At 48.3% G+C, this 27,928-nt stretch overlaps 1 protein-coding gene across 1 annotated transcript; it reads left to right on the top strand.

Moving 5' to 3' along the window:
• On the top strand, window positions 1–27,860 carry ACAN (aggrecan). Its single transcript, XM_086620049.1, is given in 21 exon segments — window positions 1–70; window positions 623–994; window positions 2,327–2,501; window positions 3,049–3,176; window positions 3,761–4,054; window positions 5,846–6,358; window positions 6,868–7,042; window positions 7,466–7,593; window positions 7,721–7,915; window positions 7,918–8,013; window positions 8,176–8,370; window positions 9,073–9,246; window positions 9,249–10,959; window positions 11,081–11,566; window positions 11,747–12,513; window positions 21,400–21,513; window positions 24,248–24,406; window positions 24,895–24,977; window positions 25,320–25,464; window positions 26,158–26,340; window positions 27,772–27,860. Coding segments are annotated over 21 exon segments (6,252 nt in total).
• The last annotated feature ends 68 nt before the right edge of the window (window positions 27,861–27,928 follow it).

Consider the following 27,928-nt stretch of genomic DNA (forward strand, 5'->3'; position numbering starts at 1 on the left):
ATGACCACTTTACTATTAGTGTTTGTGTGCTTGCGAGTCATCACCGCAGCTGTCTCTGTGGAGCTCTCAGGTACGTGCGCCAGGGTGCGGGATAGTGGGACTCGGCAACGTGCTGCACTCTGGTCCCATTCCCCAGCACAGGCAGCTGCTGGAGATAAGCCTACCCGAGATCTGCTCTGTGTACACACAGGGCTCCTCTATTTGGATGGCTGCTGTGCCATAGCCTCTCACTCTTCTTGTGTTTGAGGAGTCAGGGACATAGCTCCAAGCAAAGACAGATTTATGGGGAAACCAAGGGAATTTCGGCATTCCCTTGTCTTAAAACCCTATCAGGTGTGATCTTGTATCACAGGCAGCAGCTACACCACAGTAGAGCCCTTCATTCCTTTAATTCTCACATCCAGCACTAGTCCAAATCCCAAAAGCAACCATGGCACAAAGGTCATGGTTGTAACTTCCCTTTCACAAGCTATTTTCAGCAGACTAGACCAAAAAGGGTATGTCTGAATATGTGGGTACGGGTTTACAAAGCAGATATAAGCACTGAAGCATATGGAAGCCCTGGATATTTTGGATTAAATGCATTATTGATGTAACCATTGCTCTGTTTGGGAACCAGCAGACAGTAGTGATGGCCTAGAAGTGAAGATACCTGAGCAGTCTCCCCTGCGTGTTGTCCTGGGAAGCTCCTTGAACATTCCCTGTTACTTCAACATCCCAGAGGAACAGGACACCAGTGCTCTGCTGACCCCACGTATAAAATGGAGCAAACTCTCAAATGGTACCGAAGTTGTCTTGCTAGTGGCCACTGGTGGGAAAATCCGTCTCAACACTGAGTACAGGGAGGCGATCTCTTTGCCCAATTACCCCGCCATCCCCACCGATGCCACCTTGGAAATCAAGGCGCTGAGATCCAACCACACTGGGATTTATCGCTGTGAAGTGATGTACGGGATTGAGGACAGACAAGACACAATAGAGGTCTTAGTGAAAGGTGAGATCCTGCACTTGCTCTTTCCTCTCAAGATCTTATTGTCTGGCCTGGGCAGAGGGGAAGAAGGAATATAGGAGCAGAGGAGGTATTGCTCTCCCATAGCTATAAACCTTTTCAGTCCGTCGCAGGTAAGGCAACAGGTAGGTGAGCAGAAGCCATACGGGTAGGTGAGCAGAAGCCATAGGCCAGGCATTTATTTAGCAGGCTGGGACCAGACTAAACAACTAGTAAAATGACTCATGGCAGAATACATGGCAATAAATGACTCTTCTGGCAGAAGGAGAGTTACAGAGACAGCAAGACGACATCCTTGGCAGGAAGTGGTAGTGAATACACTGGGCTATTGCTCAGAGGGAGGAAGCTGGATCAGGGATGTTATAAGACCTTTTATTTCTTCCAAACATTTTAGGAGATGGGATGCCCTCAGCTGGACAATTGTTCTGTTCCGGAAAACTTTCCCCATAGTTTTCTTGCAAAGACGTTGTAGTAATAGGTGGATAAAACGACTAAAGTTATGTTTCCTACAATCATGATCTTTGCTTTTAGCATAGGTCTAGGAGACAGCTTCAACTACAACAGTTAACCTGCAGGTCCCTGCTGGTCACATACGTTGGAGTCTATATCTGATGGTGGAGGGTTAGGGTTAGGGTTAGGCTGGGAGCCCCCTTATTACCTCCTGGTGAATTTCCACGGTCTGCTCATGCCAGACGAGACTATACAGAGAACCATCCTTTGTAAAGATCCCTGTTCGTCAGAAAATATAACTTAGATATGTTTGCAGCAGATCTGGAGATTTCAAGTGGATTTGCCTCTTGTTTCCTGGGTGTTTGTACAATGGTTGACACTCTGCACCCTTGGTCCTGAGCAGGACCTTGAGGAGTTGCAGCTTTCAAACCTGCACAGCAGCACGGTCCCTGCTCTGCCCCACTGGCTGATTTCTGAACTGTGCATTTAAAATGCTGCACAGAGCTGAAACAGGAAAGTATCGGGTCCCTCTGACAGTGACATAACTCTGCATTCTGGGGAATGGGTTTCCTCCCACTATTCGCAATACTATTCAGGTACTGGCTTTTAATGCACCATGACTTTATTACAGCACCATGGGAGAGCAGTCACTGTCCTAGGTCACCAGTGTGCTCCACAAAGTCCTGTGAAAGCAAACCACCAAGTCACCCTTGACTTGAGATGCTCAAATACAGACAATCAGCATAAAAATTTCATTGTTTCTAATTGACTTGTAGTATCTGTTCTTTGAATCCTTAACTTCTTTGGAAGGAAAAGGGCTGGTTTCTCCCTAGCAGACGTGCGAGTGATGGCCATTGTGTCTTCCAGGCATCGTATTCCACTACAGAGCAATCTCCACAAGGTACACCTTGAACTTCGAGAAAGCAAAGCAGGCCTGTATCCAGAACAGCGCGGTCATTGCTACTCCCGAGCAGCTGCAAGCTGCCTATGAGGATGGGTACGAGCAGTGTGATGCTGGCTGGCTGGCTGATCAGACTGTCAGGTAACGAACCATGGTGGGTAAAGGAAAGCCACAGCAGGGTTGTTGGGGAAGGACTTCTGTAATGAAGCCACCAATTGAAAACAGTTGAGAAACAGTTGCTAAATAGCAGCTGTTGTAATTTCTGGTGTGCAGAGGGAGGGGGTGGATTGCAAGCCATTCTCTGCCAGGGCAAATCAATAGCAGGAAAGCAGAGTGACCACTGTCCTCCTCAGCTGGTGGTGACAGCTGAGTGGACAAAGGCTTAATCCTGATCCTTCAACCTCTCTGACCAAAACAGATGCTACATCAAGATGCACAAGTGTGGCTCAACCATACCGAGCTGTGCATCCCTCGCTGGGGAGGCACCTTAGGCTGGTGGTTTTGGCTGATGCTTCCAGGGACCTGCTGTGCTCAGGACCATCAGACGGAGGGCAGGACAGCAGACCATCCTTCACCTTCCCCATAACTGAGGAAAAGCCATAAAGCATCACGCTGCACAGCACTCCGCAGCTCCCTTCCAGCCTCGCTGCGGCTGCCCCCCACTCCTTACACACTGCCTCTCCCCCAGGTACCCCATCCACTGGCCCCGGGAGCGCTGCTACGGTGACAAGGATGAATTTCCAGGAGTGAGGACCTACGGTGTCCGTGAGCCAGATGAAACCTATGATGTTTACTGCTATGCAGAGCAAATGCAAGGTGATTGGGGCTTTTATTGTTACCAGACACAGAAGCAGCCAAAGCTCTCATCATCCCTAGACTGGACAACAGTAAATACAGAGGCAAAGGGCCTAGAGGCCAGACAGGTTAAAGATGGAAAAGCTCATACTGCAGAAAGGCCAGATGTTCTCTACAGCCTCTTTGTTAGACCTTGGACAATTTAAATGTCAATGACTAATACAGTACAGAGGGTGGAGTCCATCTAACCTCCACCAGAGTCCGTGACATCCTGCATGTCTCTGGTCATCCATTTGAGGGTGTGACATTCAGAGGTCTCCATCACTCATGCTTATGACAGGGATTCATTGAAATATTCAGGACGTCAGAACTGAAATTGTCCTTCATCTTCCTCTTGCTCTGTGGCTTCAGCTAGTTTGGTACGTTTTGCTCCACTCTGTATTTCATCTATAAGGCTCCTTTTCTTCTGGTGTTTATAGACAGTCACCAACATGGGGTCACAGTTCAACTGTAATACACAGGACTCTTCATCTTATCCAGACTCTCAGGAATGGGAAGGGAAAATTAGCATTAAATTCTTCAGCTAATTCATGATGTGATTGCAGGTAAAGTCTTCTATGCCACCGCCCCCGAGAAGTTCACCTTCCAAGAAGCTTTTGACAAATGCCACAGTTTGGGAGCCCGTTTGGCCACCACGGGAGAGCTGTACTTGGCCTGGAAGGATGGCATGGACATGTGCAGCGCAGGCTGGCTGGCCGATCGCAGCGTTCGCTACCCCATTTCCAGAGCACGGCCCAACTGTGGAGGAAACCTGGTGGGCGTGCGGACAGTGTACCTGTACGTCAACCAGACGGGGTACCCCCACCCCGACTCCCGCTACGATGCCATATGCTATGGTGGTGAGTGTACGGGCACTGTGGGACTAAGCACTGGGTCTCTACACATCAGCAAGCAGGAGCTCCCTGGCCAGAGCTAGCCTCTTGCCTCTTTCTTCATTTTTTTAAAAAAAAAGAGGGATGGAGGGAAGCAGGTTTGGCAAAGGACTTAGTCTCCCATTCATGTTCTGGTAGGAAGCAGATCCAGGAACTGTACGGATGCCTGCCCTGTATGGGGGGGCTCTGAGGAGGTGGGTGTAACACAGTCCTCTTCTCACCAGTCCTCTCACACCTTCCAGCTTTGGTAGCTCTCCTGGAGGCATGGAGCAGAACTCAGGTGCTTCATGTACCAGACTTTGAATGCTGGAAATGGAAGTGAAGGAAAAAGAGAACAGATCTGACCATGAATGTGTGTATAGTGCTGTGATGTGGTGTGGGCATGTGCCTGAGTTTCCACACTGGGATGAATCAGAGGCTGCAGCAGATTCAGAAATGGGGCAAAATTGTGCCTGGGAAGTCGAGAGCATCTCAGCTACTCCCCCTTTCTTCTAACTGCACTCTTCTCCCTGCAGCAAGAAGTGGGCAAAACACAGTGGTATACGGTCTATTCAGGACAACCAGAGGATAGTTCAAATAGGATAGTTATCCTTAAAAAAATAATAACAGTATTTTAAAATATGTTTTGAAACCCCTTTGACACAGACCTATTGTGCCCAGATGCATGCCAGGCCCTGTAAAACCTCACAGATTGCTGGGAGTAATCCAGCCACGTGGCCAAGCTAAAGACTGGTCCACCAAGCCACAGCCTTCTGGTTATCTCAGGGGATGTCTCTGAGACTGCTGTGCACAGCCAGTCCGTGCCTGAGCCTCTGTCTAATTCTCTGAATCCCATGAGGTCTGAGAGGTACCGGCTAAAGCAAACTAGCAGGAAAATGGAATTGGAAATAAATAGAGCAGGGAAAGCAGTATTAGTGGAAAAACCTGGCAGTGCCTCTTTATTTCTCCCTCCCCAGCTGAGACCTGTCTCACTGCATATCCAAGATGTCTCATCCCTCCCTCACCTGCCCAGTTCTAGTTTATGCTGCTCTTTAAAACACCATCCTTGCTGTCGGCTGACCTGCCTACAGCACGTGAGCTGTGATGTGGCAATGTGCCATGTCAGTGACACGTTAAGCACGTTCTCCAACAGCCAGGGACGTGTCTTGAGCAAAAAGGTGATTTGGGAGGGGAAAGGTAGGAGTTGTTTGAATGTATATGGTACAGCAAGTGACTGCCTCGGCTGCCTTGGTGATGGGGTTAGTGTGTTTACGTGTGATGAGCTAAGTCCTCGCCCGGGCAGAGCAGAAGGAGACAGCAACCCTGGTGAGACTTCATGTATTGAATGTGAGAATCCAGTTGTCTCTTCTCCCACCGCTCAGACCTGCTGCGGAGGTTATCCAAGCTCCTCTACTTCCCTCAGGCCACCTTAAATTCCTTGCAGCAGGCACTAGAGGTCAGTGCAGACTTGGATATGGTCAAGGTGTACCGGGGAAGGAGAGCTGGGAGGAGGGCAGGGAAAGTTCCTCTCTGATTTACCAGCCGTGGAGCTTGTGGTGGCTCATTGCCTCTAATTCATGAATACGCCCTCCATGCTGGGGTGTTGTACAGAGCCATAGTGGAAGAAGGAAAACCATTTGTTTTACAAGAACATCATGATATTCCTGCTCCTCTCAGAGCCAGCAAACACCCAGCTTCTCCTCGGAGGCAGCACCAGTGCAGTACAGCCTGGCAGACTGACCATGTCCTCTCTGACTGCTGCTTTGTCTCCTGATACAGGAGATGACGTTGAGATTCTGGTCCCCGGGGAGTTCATCGACGAGACGAGAAGAGAGCTAGGCAGCGCCTTCACCATCCAGACCGTCACCCAAACCGAAGTGGAGCTACCTCTGCCACGCAACGCCACGGAGGAGGAGGCCCGGGGCAGCATCGCCACCCTGGAGCCCATTGAGATCACACCCACTGCTACCGAGCTGTACGAGGGCTTCACCGTCCTGCCCGACCTCTTCCCCACTGGTGTCACAGTAGAAACAGCTGCCCCAGAGGAGGAGAATGTGACCAGGGAGGCTGTCACAGGGGTGTGGGCTGTACCTGAAGAGGTCACCACCATAGCCTTGGGCACTGCCATCACCGCTGAAACAGCAGAGGTGAGCTCGGTGGAAGAGGTTGTGAGGGTGACTGCCACACCAGGACTAGAGTCTGCCTCGGCATTCACAGTGGAAGATCAGCTCATGCGAGTGACAGCAGCCCCTGGTGTTGGTCTCCTCCCCAAGCAGCCCATCTCCCCCACAGGTAAGTCACCAGGACTCCAAGAAGCCTGGAGATCAGTTTCTCCTAGAGGTAACATTTCAGCTGAAAACAGTCTGAGCTTCTGCCGTCACAGAGGGCATCCAAGTCCCTGGAGGTGTGTAAGCTTGTTTGGGGTCAGGGACAGGCTGAGTGCCTCCACTACAGTAGGACAAGAGGGGTGAGGAGGAGGCTGTGGGCCATCTCATCGTGTGCTGAAAAAGGCTCAGCTGGCTGATGCTTGGGGCTGCCATGGTCACACTCTGCACTCGCATGTGCATTTGGCTCCATGGAAAGGGAAAGTCAAGGTAGGAAGATCCTATAAGAGGGCTAAAGAGATCCCCAGAACATCACCCTTGATGGCAGTGGAGCTCAATGAATGAGGCATCTCCATCACAGTGGGTTTGACAGGCACTGGTCCTTGCACTGTTGTCACAAAGACCCTTTCTGGTCACACATCTCACTGGAGGTGGGGTCTCGTATCTGCTCTCTCACCATGACTTCTCTTCCCCCAGGTGTGGTGTTTCACTACCGTGCTGCCACCAGCAGATACGCCTTCTCCTTCGTCCAAGCCCAGCAGGCCTGTTTGGAGAACAACGCAGTTATCGCCACTCCGGAACAGCTCCAGGCTGCCTACGAGGCTGGCTTTGACCAGTGCGATGCTGGCTGGCTGCGGGACCAGACAGTCAGGTAAAACTATATAGACTTGGGGAAGACACCTATCAAAATGACTGTTCAGCCATGAAGTTGAGTCTTTACTCTGGTCTGTCCTGCTGCTCTGCTCATCAGCATCTAAAGCTTTCCTGACCTAAGGTTGCCTCCAGGCCAGAATATCTAGTGGCCAATACACCTGTTCTTCTCAACCTGTCCTTCCTGTTTCCTAACCTGTGTATACATCCTGCAGCAGTGAGCTCCTCTGACATAGGAAAAGTGGAGGAAAGTTTGTGTTTGTTGTTCCGAGCTGTAAGTGGAATTGTTTCCAAGTCACAATGGGGGCTCTGTGCACCTCTAATGGTGAAGAGTTTGTGTCCTGCTCATAAGTACTCTGAGCTTCTTCAGTCCAAAGTACATAAGGTTAACCTTGGGTTACCTCCTCTCTTCTTCTTTTGGTAGGTATCCCATTGTGAATCCCCGAAGTAACTGCGTAGGAGACAAAGAGAGCTCTCCAGGTGTGCGGTCGTATGGCATGCGTCCGGCCTCAGAGACCTACGATGTGTACTGCTACATCGACAGGCTCAAGGGTACATTCTCCCCCTTCCTCTGGGCATGGCTGTGGAGCAAAAATGTGCTTCACACTGCCACATCCTTGTGTGGATGGATGTGGGTGGATGCAGGGATTCACACCTGTTTTTCTCTCCCACCCCTCAGGCGAGGTGTTCTTCGCAACCCAGCCAGAGCAGTTCACCTTCCTAGAAGCTCAACAGTACTGTGAGAGCCAAAATGCCACACTGGCCTCTGTTGGCCAACTCCATGCTGCCTGGAAGCAGGGCCTGGACAGATGCTACGCTGGCTGGTTAGCCGACGGCAGCCTCCGCTATCCGATCACAAGCCCCCGTCCTGCCTGTGGGGGGATGCTCCTGGCGTGAGAACCGTCTACCAGCACTACAACCAGACAGGCTTTCCCGACCCGCTGTCCCGACATCACGCCTTCTGCTTCCGAGGTACCCTTCCACCCCTTGCAGGGTGTGTAGACTGATCTCCTCAGGCAAGGGGATTTCACAAGGGAGGTTGGGCACATCAGGGTGCTGGTTTGGGTGAAGCACTTCACCAGCATCTTGAACTGTAAATTTTTGGAAACTCACTCCAATGCCTTTCTGTTCCAGCTCTGCCACCTGCAGAGGAGGAGGGGGTCACCTCGTTCTTTGAAGAAGATGTGCTGGCAACCCAAGTGATCCCTGGAGTGGAGGGGGTACCCTCCGGGGAGGAGGTGACCGTGGAGACGGAGTTTGCCACTCAACCTGAGAATCAGACAGCCTGGGGGACAGAGGTCTTTCCAACAGATGTGTCACTGCTCTCAGGTGGGTGAGAGCTTCCCTGTCTGCTGGGTCATGCTTGGCTGGTGTTGTAGGGTTGGGACACTCCCAAAATAAATGGGTTATGTCCTTGCTGCAGGGGACTCCCTCTAAATCCAGATGATTATCACCATATTAGCAAAGGCCGAAGCTGTGCACACAGGAGGAACTACACGAGTATAGTATTGAACTTTTTTCTAAGACTGAACTAAATGCCCAGCCATCCTACCATGCTGCAGGCCAGCACACACGGCACTGCCAGGGCACCTCACAAAATACATTGTTGTGTATCTAGGATGGAGAAGGCAGGCTAGAAACAGATCTCAGGCCATGCCTTCCAGGGAGGACAGAGCTGCAGAGTGGTCAGAGCAGCACCAAACTTTTTCTCTTTCACGTTACCTCCGAGCAAGCAGTAGCTTGATTTTGGCGCCTGGGAATTGGTTTCACTGTTGCCATCGACTTGTGTCAGAAGATTATATATTCTGTCAGTTTCCCAGAAATATGTAATTCACAGTTGTTTAAAATATAACGTTCATTAACAAATTTGAAGGGACCAAATTATTTCTGCAAGAACATAGGACTTTGCGCCTTATTCCAAAGGTATCAGTTTGGAGGTAAGTCAATCAGGAAATTGTTAATAGCTTCTTTAAAACAACTTAGTAAATAATTTTTCTATCTCCCTCTCTTTCTTCACTCTTTCTTTTCCAGTGAGTCCATCTGCTTTTCCTCCAGCTACCATAATACCAGAGGAAACAAGTACTGAAGCGTCCATCAGGGAAGTGTCAGGGGAGGTGACTGAATCTGGAGAACATCAAGTCAGTGGTGAATCTTCGACATCCGGGTGGGTATCTGGAGTCCCGGATACAAGTGGAGAACCGGCTTCTGGAGTTTTGAACTTAGTGGCGAGCACTCAGGGATTGGAGAAAGTGGATTACCATCAGTAGACTTGCATACCAGTGGCTTTCTACCTGGAGAAAGTGGGCTCTCCTCAGGGGACGTGAGCGGCCTGCCTTCTGGCACTGTTGACATCAGTGGCTTACCTTCTGCAGAGGAAGACGTGTTGGTGTCTACTTCGAGGATACCAGAAATTAGTGGGATGCCATCTGGAGTAGAAAGCAGTGGGCTGCCTTCTGGATTCAGTGGAGAAATCTCTGGCACTGAGACAGTCAGTGGCGTGTCATCTGGAGAGGAAAGTGGACTCACCTCTGGTTTTCCTACTGTCTCTCTTGTGGATACCACATTGGTGGAAGTTGTAACAGCAGCGCCAGAATGGCGAGAGGAGGGAAAAGGATCCATAGGAGTCAGCGGTGAAGGAGATCTGTCAGGGTTCCCATCCACTGAGTTGGACACCAGTGGCGGAGCCCAAGGGTTTCCCTCAGGAACTGAGCTCAGCGGGGAGCCGTCTGGAGGGTCTGAGCATAGCGGGGAGCCTTCAGGGGTGCCCGAGCTCGGTGGGGAGCCTTCGGGGGTGCCCGAGCTCAGTGGGGAGCCTTCGGGGGTGCCTGAGCTCAGCGGGTTGCCCTCAGGACTGGACATCAGTGGAGAATCATCTGGAACACATGAGGTCAGTGGCCTGGTGGACGTAAGCGGTCTTACTTCTGGTATTGATGGAAGTGGTGAGGCCTCAGGCATTACCTTTGTAGATGCCAGTTTGGAGGAAGTGACAACAGCCCCCTCAATTACGGGAGCAGAAGCAAAAGAGATTTTGGAAATCAGTGGATTGCCTTCAGGAGGTGAAGATGCGTCAGGTGTGGTATCTGGGAGTTTAGACATCAGTGGTGAGACTTCTGGACGTGCAGACTTTGGTGGGAGTGTTTCTGGAGTGCTCGAGATAAGTGGACATCCGAGTGGAGCAATTGACAGCAGCGGAGAAGTCTCTGGAGTTGATGTGACCAGTGGCCTACTGTCTGGAGAGGAAAGTGGACTCACCTCTGGCTTTCCCACAGTCTCTCTTGTGGATACCACTTTGGTGGAAGTTGTAACGCAGACATCAGCTGCACAAGAGGTGGGAGAAGGGCCATCTGGGATGATAGAATTCAGTGGATTTCCTTCTGGAGACAGAGGACTATCTGGAGAAGGGTCTGGAGCCATGGAGGCTAGTGGGGTTCCTTCAGGGACAGGAGACTTCAGTGGAGAGCCGTTCAGGATCCCATACATCAGTGGAGACATTTCTGGAGCCACAGATCTAAGTGGACAATCTTCAGCAGTGACTGATATTAGTGGGGAGGCCTCAGGGCTTCCAGAAGTTACTTTAGTCACTTCTGACTTAGTGGAAGTTGTGACAAGACCAACAGTATCACAGGAACTGGGTGGAGAAACAGCTGTCACATTTCCCTACAGTTTTGGGCCAAGTGGTGAGGCCTCTGCATCTGGTGAACTAAGTGGGGAAACATCTGCATTGCCAGAAAGTGGTGTAGAAACATCAACAGCTTTTGAAATCAGTGGTGAAACCTCTGCGTTTCCTGAAAGTAGTATAGAAACATCCACAATTCAAGAAATCAGTGGGGAGACATCTGCATTTCCTGAAACTAGTGTAGAAACATCCACAATTCAAGAAATCAGTGGGGAGACCTCTGCATTTCCTGAATTTAGCACAGAAAACATCAACGATTCAAGAAATCAGCGGGGAAACATCTGGATTTCCTGAAATTACCGTAGAAACATCCACAAGTCAAGAAGCCAGAGGTGAAATATCTGGCTATCCTGAAATTGTCATAGAAACATCCACAGTTCAAGAATTAAGTGGGGAAACCTCTGCGTTTCCTGAAAGTAGCGCAGAAACATCCACAATGCAAGAAATCAGTGAGGAAACATCTGCATTTCCTGAAATTAGAATAGAAACATCCACCATTCAAGAAATCAGTGGGGAAACATCTGCATTTCCTGAAATTAGGATAGAAACATTCACAAGTCAGGAAGCCAGGGGTGAAACTTCTGGCTATCCTGAAATTAGCATAGAAACATCCACAGTCCATGAAACCAGTGGAGAAGCATCTGCCTTTCCTGAAATTAGCATAGAAACTTCCACAGTCCATGAAATTAGTGGGGAAAGTTCTGCATTTCCTGAAATTAGAATAGAAACATCCACACATCAAGAAGCCAGGGGTGAAACCTCTGGCTATCCTGAAATTAGCATAGAAACATCCACAGTCCACGAAACCAGTGGAGAAACATCTGCCATTCCTGAAATTAGCATAGAAACATCCACAGTCCATGAAACCAGTGGAGAAACATCTGCCTTTCCTGAAATTAGCATAGAAACTTCCACAGTCCATGAAATTAGTGGAGAAAGTTCTGCATTTCCTGAAATTAGGATAGAAACATCCACACATCAAGAAGCCAGGGGTGAAACCTCTGGCTATCCTGAAATTAGCATAGAAACTTCAACAGTCCACGAAATCAGTGGGGAAACATCTGCATTTCCTGAAATTAGGATAGAAACATCCACAAATCAAGAAGCCCAAGGCGAAACGTCTGCCTTTCCTGAAATTAGCATAGAAACTTCTACAGTCCATGAAATCAGTGGGGAAACATCTACATTCCCCGAGATTAGCATAGAAACACCAACAAGTCAAGAAGCCAGGGGTGAAACATCTTCCTATCCTGAAATCAGCATAGAAACATCCACTGTCCAAGAAGTAAGTGGGGAAAGTTCTGCGTTTCCTGAAATTAGAATAGAAACATCCACAGGTCAAGAAGCGCGGGGTGAAACATCTGCATTCCCTGATATTAGCATAGAAACATCCACAGTCCACGAATCCAGTGGAGAAACATCCGCATTGCCTGCTGCTAACGTCGAAACAGCTGCCACATCTTTGGCCAGTGGTGAGCTCTCTGTTGCTCCCGAGGAGAAAGAAATTCCTGATGCAGCATCTGGAGCGGTGACACACTCGATTGCAGGCGTTTCAGTGGAAACCTCCATCCCAAACATTGTGATTAGTACCAGTACTCCAGATGTCGAAACAACGCAGAGACTCAGGAACCCCGAAGAGGCTCAACTCGAAATAGAGCCCTCCCCTCCCGCAGTGTCAGGACAAGAGACAGAGACAGATGTTGTTCTAGACAATCCTCATCTGCTGGCCACCGCTACTGCTGCCCTGCCTCAAGTCTCGCAAGAAGCAATAGACACATTAGGACCCACTACAGAAGGTAACGTGTCTTCTCGTGTGGAAAGGAATGAGCTATGGAGGGGAAGAGAGGGAGGGGGCATAGCTGTCACTTTTTTGCTTCTTCTACAGCAGAAAATATTAACACGGAAACAGGCTTGAGCCGAACATTATTGTGGTGGGAAGCCATAAACGTGTGAAGTCATGTTCAATAGCTCCTGTCTTAACAAATGATAGTCTGTGTTTGGGCAGGTAAGGCAATTATCCAGCCACCATAGCTGCATCCCCAGAAGCCTCTAGGACATTCCTCCTGCCTGCCCATGGCAGTTACGTGCTCTTGGGGAGAGCAACAGAGGACCAGCTGAAGGGAAGCACCAGGAGATGCATACCTGGCCTTACCCCATTGCACCATAACAGTAGGCATCAGTCTCTCCTCTGAATTGCTGTTCCTGGTGGACATGGCTGCACCTCAGCCATGATGAGCAGCCTGGCGGAGCTGGCACCTGCCAGGAACATGATGGAGGCATCATCTGCTTGTGCCCCCCCTGGGGTACCCAGGTCATCACTGGGACATAGGTGAGCTCTGCCCTCTGTGCTGCCAGAGGTGAGGGCTCAAAAAGAGAATATTCTGTGAATGGTCATTGAGAGCCACTGTGACCAGGACCCTGGGTGTGACATAGCTGGAGAAGGCACTAGGGCATTCATGCCCCGTTTGAAATTGCTCTTAGCTATTGCTATAATCTAGAGAAAACAAAAATTTTTCCTTCTCATATGGAAACAAGAGCAAAGACAGCTCCACCCACCAGAGACTTCCACCCTGGCTAGCAGATGCAGCTGAGAAGTTGGACAAGACAGGTTGCAAGTCTCTGTCCCGTTTTGTTTCTCTTTCCATGGTGTGTTGACTTGCTGCCTGTATCCCCAAGTGTTTCATAGCACTTGCTCCGGAGTGGGAGGCTGGCCCAGCAGCTTTGCGGTGCCAAGGGGTAAGAGGCAAAGCAAAGCAGCTGGGGACAAAAATCTCTGCTCTCAGCATCATCTGTGCTGAGTGCAACGTTTGTGTTGGGCAAACGGCTCCGGTCCCTTTGGCACAGAGCATGGACGCCCTCTGGTTTGCATCTTACGTTGCTCTCGGAAGCTAGAACGTGCTAAATGTGTGAGATGATGCCCAGAGCATCGCTACCTTTTGTCAGCGCAGCTGATAAATACCCTTCCTTCCACCCTTCCCCTTTTTGGTGTTTCAGCGCTCTGTCTTTGGTAGGAGCCCTTAATGCCAAGTATAAACAGACACAATATTTAAATCTGAGTAACCATTAATGGTGAAAACACTCCACTAGCTTTCTGACAATCATCCCCCGAGCAGTGTTCACACGCCGTGGAGGCATTAGGATACTGGAATGAGAAAAAAATGAGATGGGACGTTGTTGTGCTTGCTGGTGGCTGCTTCTTGGCCAAGGGACAAGCCCAGTCCTGGTAACACCAGATGTCAAGCGGCATCCCTGGCCGCTGCTTGGTTTCACTTTGCTGCAAGCAGGAGCAGGCTCCTGGGGACAGGCCCCATTTGAAAACCATCAATGCTTGTGCTGTTGTATGAAGGTCCTACATGTACTCAGCTCTTGATGGGCTACACGTTCATGTAGGACATGTTGCTTAAGTATGGTATAAAATGTATGTGTGAAGAGATTTGCCCAGTTCCTTTTAGGAAAAGTAGTATTAATTCCACCCCCTTCCCACATTACCTCCTGAACTGCTGCTTCTTTTTGGTTAATTTACACCATTCAGCACAGGTAGCTCTGGACTCAGTAAGGGTCTGTTAGTGCAGGGCTTTTTGGAGCTCAGCCTCGTTTCTAACTTCATTTCCATCCCCAAAGTGTTTCGAATGAGTCACTGCATTTCCCTCTGCGTCACTTCTCTCCCTCTGAGAAAACAGGTAATCACAAACCTTTGTTCAGTCCTGCTCATAACACGTTTGAGGTCTTGTCTGTCTCTGCTGAGCAGCTGCACAGCAGATGCTGCAGGAGAGGGTGAGGGCAACTCAGCAGGGTCGTTCCTGCAGCACTGGTTCAGCCTGGCACAGTGGCCGGGGCTTGGCAGGGTGCTGCAGGAGTTACGCACCCAAAAGCCCTCCTCACACACCTCATGGGCTCTGCTTTTGGGCCATGCCCACTGCCACGTCCAAGCCTGGAGAAAAAAATAAGCCAGCAAAGGCAGGGTTGAGGGGAAGGAAGGAAACTGCCAGCAAGACTCTGAAAAAAAAAAAAAAAAATTGGCCTCAAAGTACGGTTTTATTTCACTGCTTTTTCTTTTTATAAATTACCCACAAGGCGATTGCCAGATTCTTCGGAGCGTTTGTTAGCCAACATTCTTGTGAAGTATTTTGAAAGAAAACCATGTGTTCGGCAGCTCATGTGTGAAGAAGCTTGAAAAATGTTCTGAAATTGGAACATGTTGTGTATTTGTAAGCCCCAGAGATGACGATGTAGCAGCTGGGGTTTCTTAGCAAGTGGCAGGGAGAGGTAAGCAACGTCTGCATGAAGCTTAATTGTAGACTCTTTATAGACTAGAGATAGGCTTCAGTATACGTGTGTGGATGGTGCTCCCACCAGGAAAGATATTCCAGGGTATAACTTCTCTTTTACTGGTGAGCTTCTTTACTACAATGTCTCTGTAGAGTTAAATGCAGTTCTGGTCAGGGTCTGAAGGAAGCTCATCCAGGCAGCAAGAAAGTGTATTGACCAGGAACATGCAACACCTCTGCAACAAGGCAAACTTCTTCTAGAGAATTAGAGCAAAATAATGACAAAGGGGGGGGGGGGGGGGGGGGGGGGAAACTAATGACAGATTTCCTTTTTGGGTTGTTACTCTTTACAGTGCTCTGGGGATTGTGAACATGGAAAGTCTTCAAGGAAGAGCCATAGGCTGGAACCCAAAATTATATTTGCCATGCTGCAGCTGCCTTTTTACCTGAAGCTTCCCAGTCTTGAAATTTAGCCCCTGCAAAGACATCGGCTCTTATATCTGTACCCTGTGCTGTGCTCAGAGTTTGTAGGATGTAATGGGTGCCCATTAAGTGCAACTAATTTTGGCTAACTTTAAAACACAGGTGAAGATAGTTGAGTTTACAAATGGAGATTACAGTGAGAAGCAGAGAGGCTGTTGCCCTCTTGTCCTGTCATCGAAGAGTTCCAGTTAGATCCATCAGTCTTTTTAGTGGGATGATTTAAGAAGAATGGTATTTTTCTGCTTTGCTATAGCCTCTACTTCTCCCTAAAAGCCAGAGCCAGAAGCACAAGAAGACCAAAGATTAACACTTGGAGTGCCAGTATTTTTTAGTATTTCACCAAATTGAAGGCTACGCATGCACACATCTGTAGTCAGCAGTTTGATTCCTCCACAAGGACAGGAACTCCACAAGCTTGAAGAATTGTCCATAGGCTTGGCTTCCTCATCCAGAGTTTTGCCAACTCAGCGGGCCTTTTTGCTTCTGGTAACATTTGAAGACAAATAATTATTAGCTGAAAAAAGCATTCTGGCACTTCAGTGAAAGGCTGTGGTTTGGAGCACTCTGACCAGTCAACAACTTGAAAAAATTGCTCAGGTCAGGGGGGGAAAAAAAATGTGCTGAAGTTGCAGCTATTTATGTTAATTTTTGCTTGTCTCTAGTGAAATGAGTTCATGGACTCTACTGCCTATGTCCCCAGAACAGCTGAAGGTTAGAATCCAAATAAGGAAAGGTCTTGATGGGGTTTCCTCCTTCTTCAAACTCTGAAAGTCCAAGGTATAGAGTTTCGTTGGCCCAGAGAAGATCAGCCTGGAAGAAAATATTCTAGAAAACATTCACCTGATCCACGATGTTTCACCTAACATGGAATGGAGATTATGCTCTCAAGAAGGAGATGGAGGTAGCAGTCCTGGCTGAGGGACAGGCAAAAGCAGAGCCTGTTTGTGGTTGACCAGATGATTTGATGTCTCCTGGATATACTGTCTATTTTGCACCACAAGTTTATTAGCTTAATTAAACTCTTTCTCTGAAGAGGCAACCTACAGTCCTGGACTAGTATTTTATATGCATCAGTTTACTTCTACATACAATATTTTGGAGCTCTCCTTCCATAGGAGTGTTGGACAAATCAAAGGTCCCAGCAGATCAGCAGGTTCTCATGGAAACTTGCTGATCTCTAGATGAATATAACTTTTTAAGGCTATAGCAATATCTGCCCCTTCTACTGCATGGAGGCTTTGGTTTAATTAATGTAGATAATTGTTATAATGACTTAATTGTTCATCGTAAGTCACTAGCTGGCTATGTGATGTTCGATGCTAGCACTTTATTTAAAATGTGAGAGAACTGTTTTCCCCTACTCCTCCTGTTCTTTTCTTGTAGGAGTTACCCTACAATTGCTCCGATGTTTTTCTTCACGGTTTGAGCTATCACATCAGCAGTTCGAACTTCCCAAGAGTCTCTGAAAAGCAAATTTAATTTGTACCTGGGTTGTTTCTTTTCTCCTCAGTCTCTAGAAGATAATTAGCTACCTGGTCTCTGAATCCCTGTTTGGATAATTGCACTGACAAGGAGGCCTATAAAGAAAGAGTGAGGGGCACAACGGGGACTGTTGGACATCCTGAAAAGGCCTTGTCTTTCAGTCTTACCTTTTCCTCTCCACAGAAAAAAACAGCAGTTTAAATCCTAGGATATATTTCTGAACAGATTACTCAGAGCTTCAGTAAAACTATACAGTTTGTTCAGGATTTGGGTGATAGCATCTTCTCCGCTGGCAAGCTGCTTCTCCTTAATAAATGTTCCAAGCATGCAGCTGACCTTGTTTAATGGATATTCTTGCTCATCTTCCATACAGGCTGCCATCAGGCGAAAAGCACAGACCGTATTGTTTTAAAAAGTGCTAGCGCTGTTTCTAGTATTGTCTTCTTAGCTTGGGGTGGAGGATTTTAAAAGCATTTCCTTCTCACCACTGACACTGTGTGTTCACTTTTGCATTGACATTCCCCTTCTGAGCAAAAACAAGGCCAATCTATTTCTCTTTCATTTCTAAAGAATTTCTCTTTCCAGTTTCCATGATCTAGTACACCAAGTTGCTTTCAAAAGCATTGAGAGAGTAATTATGTTGTGTTTAGTTGCACCAAAAGAAAATAGTTCTGACTAAATATAGTATGTATCTGGCAATGTAAGAGAAAGCTTAGGAAGAAAACGGTGAAACAAATTCAAAGCTTGCATGGTAGCTATGTAAGTCCCCTTGTTTTCTCCAGCCAACAGTTTACATCTTCCAGATGCAAGACCACTATATTGGATATGTTGTTTTAATTGTTTTCTTGTTGGTTTTTTTTAAACCTAGGAGTTAGACCTTGGGTCCTGTTAGTAGCAAAAAATAGAAACTGTTGTGACAATAGATTTGAATAATCTTTTGCAACTTCTGGGCGATATTAATTGCAGTATGAATCGTCTTCTAAAGAGGTGATAGTTTTGCGGTATCGTCAAGAAGTGAGTTAATAATATATTCTAAATGGCTTCCTATTCTCAGCACCACAAGGCATTTTCTTCCTTGTCTTTGTTTTAGAGCCGAAGCTCTTGAAAGCGAGGGCTGCCTCTGTTCTGCATCCCATGCCGCATCCCTTGGCCTTTGTTAGCACTGGGTAATAATAGCAGTAGTCTTGTCTTCTCGCCGGTTGATAAGCACTCGAGCTGCATCTCAGAGCATTTCTGAATGACTGCTCACCCAAGCAAATAAATAGCTCGCGTCTGCGTAAGATCCTGGAGTGTCGACGTAGCCGGCAGCCAGCGCCGTGGCAGCGGGGGCTGGCTTCGTGCTGAGCAGAGCCGGCACACCCCGCCTGCCGCAGGCTGTTCGGCTTCCTGAAGAGGTGTACGGTGATTTACTAACCTCGTCTAGCTCCAAACTCATGGAAGTGGACACGTTTATAGTATATAAAAGGTTATGAAGTAAACAGCCAAGCGTTGCATGATAGATGGGATATTTTTTATTTTTTTTTTACTGGAGCTCTCACCTCACAGAAATCCTATGGCTTAGATGTGATATCCTAGAAACACTCGCAAACTGACTCGCCAGGGTTTGCAGAGACAACATCGCTGCCAATTTTACCATTTAGGACTTACTTTTCTAAAAGACCTCCAAGACTCAACGTTTTCTGGGAGGACCAGAACCAGCAAAGCTTCCTCCAACCTGGCAGATGTGTTTGAGTTTCCTGATATCAGCTTGGTGAGGTGATTTCACATCCAGATGGAGATACAGTCTCTGCCCCAACAGCCCAACAGGCTGAAAGGGGAGTTTGGTGTTTATGATAATCATGTGTTTAAAATGTCTTCTCTCCAGCCATTTGCAGCACCCTGCTGGAACGAAAACTTGTCTGTGTCTCACTTGTATTTGTTGTCTGTTTTTCCAATAATACCTACAAGTACACACCCTTTCTCTATGTGTCATATATAAAAATATATATGTATATGTATGGAGAGATATATAACATATATATTTTACGCAGAGATTTGTTTTTACAGCATATATAATATGTGCAATCGTATTATATACAATATCTGTAAAGGAAATTCTGTTCCAGTGTTATTTCTCAGCTGAAAACCTGTGGCAATGGCTTTGCATGTGTGTGCCTGCTCCCTCGTCCTCCAAGACCAGGGATGGCAACTCACAGCAGGTCTCCTGAATCTCAGAAGAGATCTTGGACGTGCCAAGTTTTAGTCCACATGGTTGAAGACAGCAGAAGACTCGTTATTCCCTGCTTTAGCTCTCGTGTGTGCTTTGTTCCCACTTCTGCCACATGCATTCCACTTCATGGAGCCTAACAGACAAAGGAGAGCCTTTCCTTACTTGTTCAGCTGGAGCCCACCGGAATCAACACGATCTTCTGCTGCCTCTGCTGTTAGGACATCCAAGAGGTCCCTAGAGTTGTGATCCTCTCCCAGGATACCTCATCTTCCCTTATGTTCTCTGTCTTCTCGGAATTCCAAGTGTGACTAACAAGCACTAGTCAGCCGAGTTCAGCTCTTCTCTTATGCTAGGCCTGTGACCCCCATTTTGTTCTGGAAAGTCTCAAAATATTTATTAGTGTCATGGAAACAGGAATTCTCTTCATGTTGCAGTGAATAAAGAAATCCAGAAAGTATTAATGAGTATTTAGAAGGGCAATCCAGAGGAAAAAATTGCTTCTCCCAGAGAAAAACTGCAAAATTGGAGTAAGAGGTTCATCACCCATCTGAGGAATAATTGCATTGCTCACAGTGATACTAGAATAGCCTAGAATAAAGATGACAATCTTCATGCTCCAAAGCATAAATGGATTTACCGTCCAAGGTCAGAAAGAATTTTCTCCATCACTTAGGCACGTTACAGAACATGTCAAGTTTCAGCTGACATATCAGACATTGGCCACTGAGCGACTAGACAGCCACAGGGGCTATAACACGTCTGCTCTCATGTGTCTGGGGACACTGAGAAGCTGGGCCACGGTTCTGCAAGAAGGCAACATCGGACGGAATATACCCCTATCAGAAGATGAACACAGAACTTGGGGAGTCGCTGCTCTGCTCTGATGTTTCCATAGCCAGCATGTTTATCATCTTTGAATGTTTCCTCACTAACCCCTCTCATCCACAAGAACAGCATGGAGCATTAGTCAGCGCTTTTAAAGCCTTACATTTCTTCTGCGTGTGAAAGAAAGAAGCATTGTCTCGCATGAGGATCTAACCAGTCATCATTTAACCTAACGTGTGTGGATGTCCACCCACTTTCTTTCTTAGTCTTCCTCCTTGTTTCTGAGTTGAATGTCTCTGAAATCTTTCCATTCTGAATAACTTTTCTTCTGATTCCAAAGCTCAGTAAGTAGGATTAAGGCTTAGTCTGGAGAGATACTGTGAGAAGAGCTTTTACTTCCAGCAGAAGCTAGATTTTACAAACTGGCTACCTGTGGCCTTCTTCTGAGCACCTATGCTTCCTTTCTTCTGCCCCAAGATGACAGGGGAGGGAAGTGCTACCGAACAGTTGCATTTACTACCCAGGCTTTTGCTAATTAGCAAATTGAGAAACATTGGAGAGTTGGGGACCAAACTCTTCCCATACCAACTTCTGTTTTCATCTCCAGAAAAGCAAAAAGAATCTTAAGAGCTGTTCTATCTGGATGGAAAAGTAAGACTAGTTTCCTCCACCAAGACGAAATCCACAGCTGGAAAACACATACCAGATTCTTCCAGCCCTATCACAAGAAAGAGAGCACATAATAGAGACAGGTCTGGAGAAAATGGCACTACACTCCAGTAGTCTTCACCAAGGAAGAGGCTGAGATCCTCAAAAGGAAAAAGTTGAGGGTCTCTGAACCCCCTTTGAGTCCACTTCTTTTTTTCTCTGCACTTCCTTCATCTTCACTGAGAGGAGATATCTTGCTCCGGAACTTCATTTAAATTATGGTTAGAAAGAAACTAGTAGTGAGCACTGGCAACCAGGAAGGACAGTTAGGAGATAGAGATCTATTTCAGGATGTTTCCATCCCTTATGAGAATTCCACGTCCCTCCTTGTAGACCCATAGATGATGGAGACACAGACACAAGTTTGCACATTTGATGCATCAGGCAGAGACAGCGGATAAGGAAGAGTTACCCCAGTTGTCAAGAGTGCTGTGTATTGGATCCATCTTGCTGAGCTTGTACTGATATCTTCAGAGTGGTGTTCAACCATCAAGTGACAGAAAACCAATGTCTTCCTTGTAGGGTGGGTTGGACCTTTTGCCTTCATTCTTCCAGCAGCAGCAGTGGCAGTATGTTTTAAGACCCTAGAAACTCCCAAGTTTCCCCAAAACAACTACTGTTCCCTCCTAAACAAGCAAGGAAACAAGTTCTCCTGTTGGTGGAGTTGTCTGCCCAGAGCCCTAATGGAAGCCCTTGATTTCTTGCAGACACTGATGAGTGCCACCCAAGCCCCTGTCTGAATGGAGCTACCTGCGTTGATGGCATCGACTTTTTCAAATGCTTATGCCTTCCCAGCTACGGAGGGGACCTGTGTGAGATCGGTACGGTCTACCTGGCTTCAGCTAATCTTACTAACTGCTGCACTACCTTGTTCCCACCCTACCCCAAAAAAAAGCTGATCCCAAGTGGTCCCGTCAGTCCTGCCCTCATCTCAGCAAGCTAACCTCTAACAGCAGCTTAACATACACTATGGAAAAGCTTTGGGACTTTTGCTTATATATTTTCATTAGTTTGTTCATCACAGCGCTGTGTCCTCTAAGATTCTGAAGCAGGAGCTTCTGGTGTCTTCTTCTACTTTCTCTTTTTGAGGATTCTCTAATGAAGCTCCATACAGATCATAACAACATCAGAAACAGAAGTCACTGTCACTTTGGGTCAAGGGTCTTTCTGTTCATCCGTAACAGTAGGGAAACACCTGAGTACATCTTCACCTCAGGCAAACTTTCTCTGCTAGACTGGAATGTCATGGAAGGATGCTTCAACTGAGCCATGAAAAATGATCCTGTTTCTCTCTGTGAAGAAACAGATGCAGCTGAGAGAAGCCTCATTCACTCCAGGAATCTCCACCAATCTGACATGGCATGACATTTTTGTCATCTTTTCAACGTGGCTTCCTGTGGCAAAATCAGCAGGGAATTTATATCTTTAAGAAAACGTGAAGCGACCTATTTTTCCGTCAAAATTAGGTACTCTAACCTGCACTAATATTTCTTTTTGTTTCTACAAGGAAAGAAAAAGAGTTGGGTTTTTTTTCTTAAAGCTGATGAAAGTCCAAACTTTTATCATCTTTGCTGAGATGAAGCTCTCCTGCCTTGCTCAAACAAAGGAGAAATAAGGTTGCAGTGTCCTCTTCACCTTGGTGTAAGTAACGATAATATATATTGGATTTTCTCCTCCCCTTTTTCTGTATCTCTCTTTCTGCTTCCAATATGAACATATGGAGTAGACCATAAGAAGGCAGCTCAGGATCACTGGACCGTCTGGGCAGGAATTGTACTGTCTTAAAATCACTTTCCTAATGTAACCTAATGAGACCCTGATTTACCCGTACCCTCTTCCTGTTGTTGAAGACCCCTGTAATCCAACAGGAGACTTTCTACTCTGCAACCACTTACAACCTTTTTTGATCCAAGCCAGACTTAATTTCCTCTCTTCTCTGATTTATGATACCTGGGCTCTATAGCCTAGATGTAAGAGGAAACCAGTGCCTCGAATTCAGTGGGAAACAAATCTTCATTATTCCTGTGAGACAGACCATCCTTTCTGTCAGTCTTCAAGAACAGCAGGACACTGTAGGTGAGCTTTGCCGTCTGTGCACACAGCCAGTCTTTCTTGTCACCACAACAGTGTCCCTAGCAGGGAATAAGATTTTTGTCATTCTTTTCCAACACAATTGCTGTCATATTTCCCCATAAGTAATAGCTATGTAAGAAAGAGTGGCCTTTCTCCTAGGAAATGTCCTACTGAGGTTCTGTGCCATGTGCTGTCCCACCCTCAGGCTGTGATGACAAGGGGTAGTGTTCAAGCTGCTGGAAAAATGTCTTAAATCTCAAAAGACAGAGGATGTTCTCTGCTTGCCTTGTGCAAGTGATCTGCCTGCAAAAAACAAGAATCCTTAGAGCTTCAGCCACATCCAGATAATCCATTTGATCTGTTGAAGAAGGCAGAAAATGTTTTTAATGTCTCAAATAACTACCAACCCTTCCAACTAACAACGCTTCCAACATCTATGAAGCATCTGCAATCTCCACCTGGAAGAGCATCAGAAGGGTGGATTAGGAGGAATTAGTGTGATCGAAGGTGGCAAGTGCTTTGACCTACCAAGTTTAACAACAGAAGAAAGAAACTGAGTACAGAAAACCCTACAGGAAAGGGAGAAAGGTACGAAAGTCCACCACTCCAAGAGCAGCAAGTGCCTGAGAAAGGATGGTAGATGGGACATCTGAAAGGCTGTGATTAAACACATTTCATTTTCTGTTTCTTCAGTCACATGGAGCAGATGTGTGGTGTTGCGTTGCATGGGAGCCGCTGAAGGTCTTTTCTCGTGGTTTCTCCATTTGCCTCTGCTCTCCCTCACCTGTGGTTTGTTTTGGGTTTTTTTTTAATTAATGGGTTCAACTCTTCAGTGTTTCTCAGATGGTAAAAGACGTACTGAAAAGTTGAGAAATTTTTGTATTTCTGTAGCAGCTTTCAAGCTTTTTCCTTAAGATTTCATTTTCTCTCTCCACCATGCTAAGTTCCTGACCCGTCTCCTTTCTCCCATCTTGGTAGGCTTGCTTCTCCTCCAGAGCCCCAAAACTACACCAAATGATGCAACCACCAGAACCTGGGCTCTCCTCTCCTCTTTCCTTTTCATTACATACACGTTGATTCTGGGCACCTAGATTCAGGTTTTGGAGTTTCTTTCCAAAGTAAGAAAACTCTGCAGACCAGCACAAGTGGGAAGAGAGAGGTTCTTGCTTGGTCAGTTCCTCAAAATCAGAGTCCAGGAACATGCCATGGGGATCAAATTGTTCAGAAATAAGTTTATATCACTCAAGTTTTCACTACAAACACAGAGTCTTCAACACAGGCTCCCCTTTCTGCATGTGTTTTGGATGCCTTCTGATCATTTTCCCTGGGATTTCCCACAGGCAACAGTGTCAAGGTTTGCTTTTTAGTGGAAGTGACCATGTGTTGTCCCATGCCATGAGAGCATGAGCTGCTAAGAGGTGAGTTGGGAGCCTTCCAGACCCATGCACCAACTCCTTTTCATCCCTTCTTTGTGTGTTACAGACCTGGAAAACTGTGAGGAAGGCTGGACCAAGTTCCAGGGCCACTGCTACAGGCACTTTGAAGACAGGGAGACTTGGATGGATGCGGAGACCAGGTGCCGACAACATCAAGCCCACCTGAGCAGTATCATCACCCCAGAGGAGCAAGAATTTGTGAACAGTGAGTGCTCAAGGCAGCCTGAAACTGGGCAGGGGTCCATCCACTGGGCTCTGAGTCTACAGGCAGATTTATCCAAAATGGTGGAAAAATCACAATCTCCCTCACTGGTGCTAAAATGAGGCCTCACCCTTGTGAGGAAGAGGAAGAACCATCCAGCCATGAGACAGAAGAGGACCCTTTCTCAGCTAGGGCAGATCTTTGCTTTTACTATTTTGCCAGTGTGGCTTGTTCACAAGATGTTCACTTGATGCAACAAGCGCAGTGACCCATGCCAGTGTGGGTGGATCCATGCTCATTGCACACTGAGTGGGGAGGGAGATGGACAAGCACGATGCAGGTTAAAAAGGACATCAGGGGCTAGTGACTGGGAAGGAGCTGAATGACCCAGAGGCTCCAGGGCCAGTGACAACTGAGATGGCAAAGAAATGCTCCCAATAAGGTGTAAGGGAACCATGACTCACTCTTCTCTCCCTTTCTGGTTCTTCCAGGCCACGCACAGGACTACCAGTGGGTTGGCCTCAGTGACAGAGCCGTGGAGAACGACTTCCGCTGGTCTGACGGGCACTCCCTGGTGAGCCTGCAGCCCATGGCGTGGGCAGGCGCTGGCTTTCAGTGAAGGGGAAGAGGTTCCCCTTGGGTGGGAAGAGCCCCATGAGTTACATGCGGAGTGCTTGGGTTGGGCTTTGGGTGGAGATAGCTCTAAACTTTGTAAGGCTCATAGTTTTTCCAAGCTTCTAGTAAAGCTGGTCAGCCAAGCTCCTGGGCACCATCGCGGCAGAAATAACCACTGTAGTAGCAGTGCTGGCAACCCACGGCCACTGCTGGGGAGATGCATGGGGGAGGAAGCCACAGGGATGGAGGGAGCGGGAGAGGGGAGGGCTCAGCCTTAGGCAAAGGGCTTTCCTCTCCACAGCAATTTGAGAACTGGCGGCCCAACCAACCCGATAACTTCTTCGCGGCGGGTGAGGACTGCGTCGTGATGATCTGGCACGAGCAAGGCGAATGGAATGACGTCCCCTGCAACTATCACCTCCCTTTCACGTGCAAGAAAGGAACAGGTCAGCACCTTTCGCCGGGGGACTTGCTCTGTGGGACTGGAACCAGGGCCAGGGTTTCGTGTCCTCTCCATGCCTTTCCACGGCTGCAAGCAGCTGTTATGATGGCCAGCTTTCACTGGCTCTCTGGGAGGCAGGGACGGAGCCCTGAGGCAGACCAGTGCTTAATTTTGAGGCCCATTGTAGAATTTCCATATCCCCCTGCCCCTAAATTTTTTCGACAGAGGCAATCTCAAAGGGATTTAAGGTTTTATGAACTTTTAAATCAACTCCCCCTTTTTTGTACTGTCTCCATCTTTTTTCCCCCCAAACAAAGGAAATGACCCCTCTACGGATAGAGCAAAAAAAAGCCTGGTAGGATCAGATGATGACACCTGCCCACATAGGACCCAGACACCTTCTAGATCAGAGATGTTATTCCAAGGAGGGGGGAATAACAGGGGAGGGCATCGCTCCCACTGCATCTCAGGGCTGTGGACACAGCTGCCTTGTTCCACCCCAGAAGTGACTGCCTTTCAGGCAGCTATTGGTCGAGCTATTGCCTCTCTCCAATGCTTAGACACCCCATGGGATGGGGTGCAGGAGAAGCTAAGCAACAAGGCTGTGCATGCCCAGCCTGTGCCAGGCAGGCAGCTGCCCAGGTGTGAGCCAGGCAGAACTCCTCGAGCCCTCCATGTCTCTGTCCATCTCCTGCAGTGGCCTGTGGGGACCCTCCCGCAGTGGAGAATGCCAGGACCTTCGGTCGGAAGAAGGACCGCTATGAAATAAACTCCATGGTGCGGTACCAGTGCAACCAAGGCTACATCCAGCGCCACGTGCCCACAATTCGGTGCCAGCCCAACGGGCAGTGGGAGGAGCCACGGATATCCTGCATAAACCGTACGTCTTGGCCTCTTCGCCTTCGAGTCAGGGCTGACATATCCCTGCAGCAGGGAGGAGGAGCTGGGGATGAGCCAGGCAGAAGGGAACATCGTGGTCCCCTTGACTTGCTGAAAACTCCTTTGTGATGGGGCCGTGGGGAGGTGTGGACCACAAGGGCTGGCTGGAGAGACAGCCCGGACGATTCATGCCCTGGAGACTCCTCCACCTAGGCGGGGTAGGGGCAGGTCCAGAGCCAGGAAAGGGCAACGAGATGCTTATGAAGGGCCCAGGCTGCTTAAAGAAAGGAAAGAAAAAGAAATGGCTTCTGAAAGGATGAGTTTTAGCACCACCTGCAGCAGCAGAGAGAATAGAAGGGGGGAGCTGTGGTCCTCCCAAGCCCAACTCAGCATCCCCTGCCCCAGGAGCGGACAGGAACCCTGTGGCAGAGCCAAGCCAAGCGACAGGGCTGGGTTCCTGACCCTTCTCCTGTCAGGTCTCCAGCTGATGGCAGCCAGCCTTCTCCCACTGGTGTCCCAGCCCACTCCCAGGCCTGCCTACACCCCTGTCCCATCCCTACTCGCCTGCAGCTTCCCAGTAATTTTATCAGCCTCAGCCAAACAGCATCTGTCCAGTAACCTCCCTGCCAGGTTCTGGTCCAGCTGGGCAATTACAGCTAAAGCAACAGTCCCATGGCCAGGGAAAGTCGATACGGGCTTAAAGGACAAACCTCCGCTCCAGAGAGGAGATGGAGGGATGGAGGAGGTGTCCATGTGGCGTGGACCAAGTTGCTGATTCCCTTGGCTCTGCCATGGATCTGGAGAGCTGCAAGCTGCTCCTGGCATGGACCACCAGCAATCAAGAGACCTAGGCTGTTCCCAACCACCTTTTGTCTCTTCCATCCCTCCTGGCCTGAGCAGTGCCAAATTCGAGGGAGACTGGCCACAAAGATCAGGCAGAAACCTTGTCCCTGCCAGCCAGACGGGACTGTTTCCTCTCCTGTGTCCTGAGCACATCCCACCGCTGATGGACATTTCCCTCCCTGTCCCAGGGGATCGGGGAGGGACTGGTAGGGCAGCAGGCGAGATGGCAAAGCAATCCCCATGCCCACCCCCGTTAGCAGAGCTGCCCTCTGACCCGGGCACAGGGATGGGATGGGATGGGACAAGCATCCGTGGAAAGGATGCTCCTGCCCAGGATCCGGGGAGGCACCCAGGCACCTTCACCCCCGGGTGAAGCAAACGCTGGCAGCAAGGGCAAGAGAAGGGCCGATTTGGGTGGGAAGGCAGGCTGGCGCTGGGGCACACACAGCCGCCCACCAGGCAGAGCTGCCTGCGGCTGCCCATGTTTTTTCAGGAAGTCAGGGGCCAGGGCAGCCAGTGCAGGACAAGCAGCATCTCTGTCCCAGCTCCCGCTAACAAGGTGCCTTTTCTTCTCCTCCTTCTTCCACAGCATCCAACTACCAGCGCAGGTTATACAAGAGGAGCCCCAGGAGCCGGTCGAGACCCAGCGGCAGAGCCGTGCACAGACCCACCCATTAGAGCTGGGCGAGAGAGACGGAGGAGGAAAGCGAGAGAAAACGAGAGATTTTTAACGGAAGTTATATTAA

This window comes from Tauraco erythrolophus, chromosome 14 (assembly GCF_009769465.1).
Source record: "Tauraco erythrolophus isolate bTauEry1 chromosome 14, bTauEry1.pri, whole genome shotgun sequence".
Classification (NCBI taxonomy): domain Eukaryota; kingdom Metazoa; phylum Chordata; class Aves; order Musophagiformes; family Musophagidae; genus Tauraco; species Tauraco erythrolophus.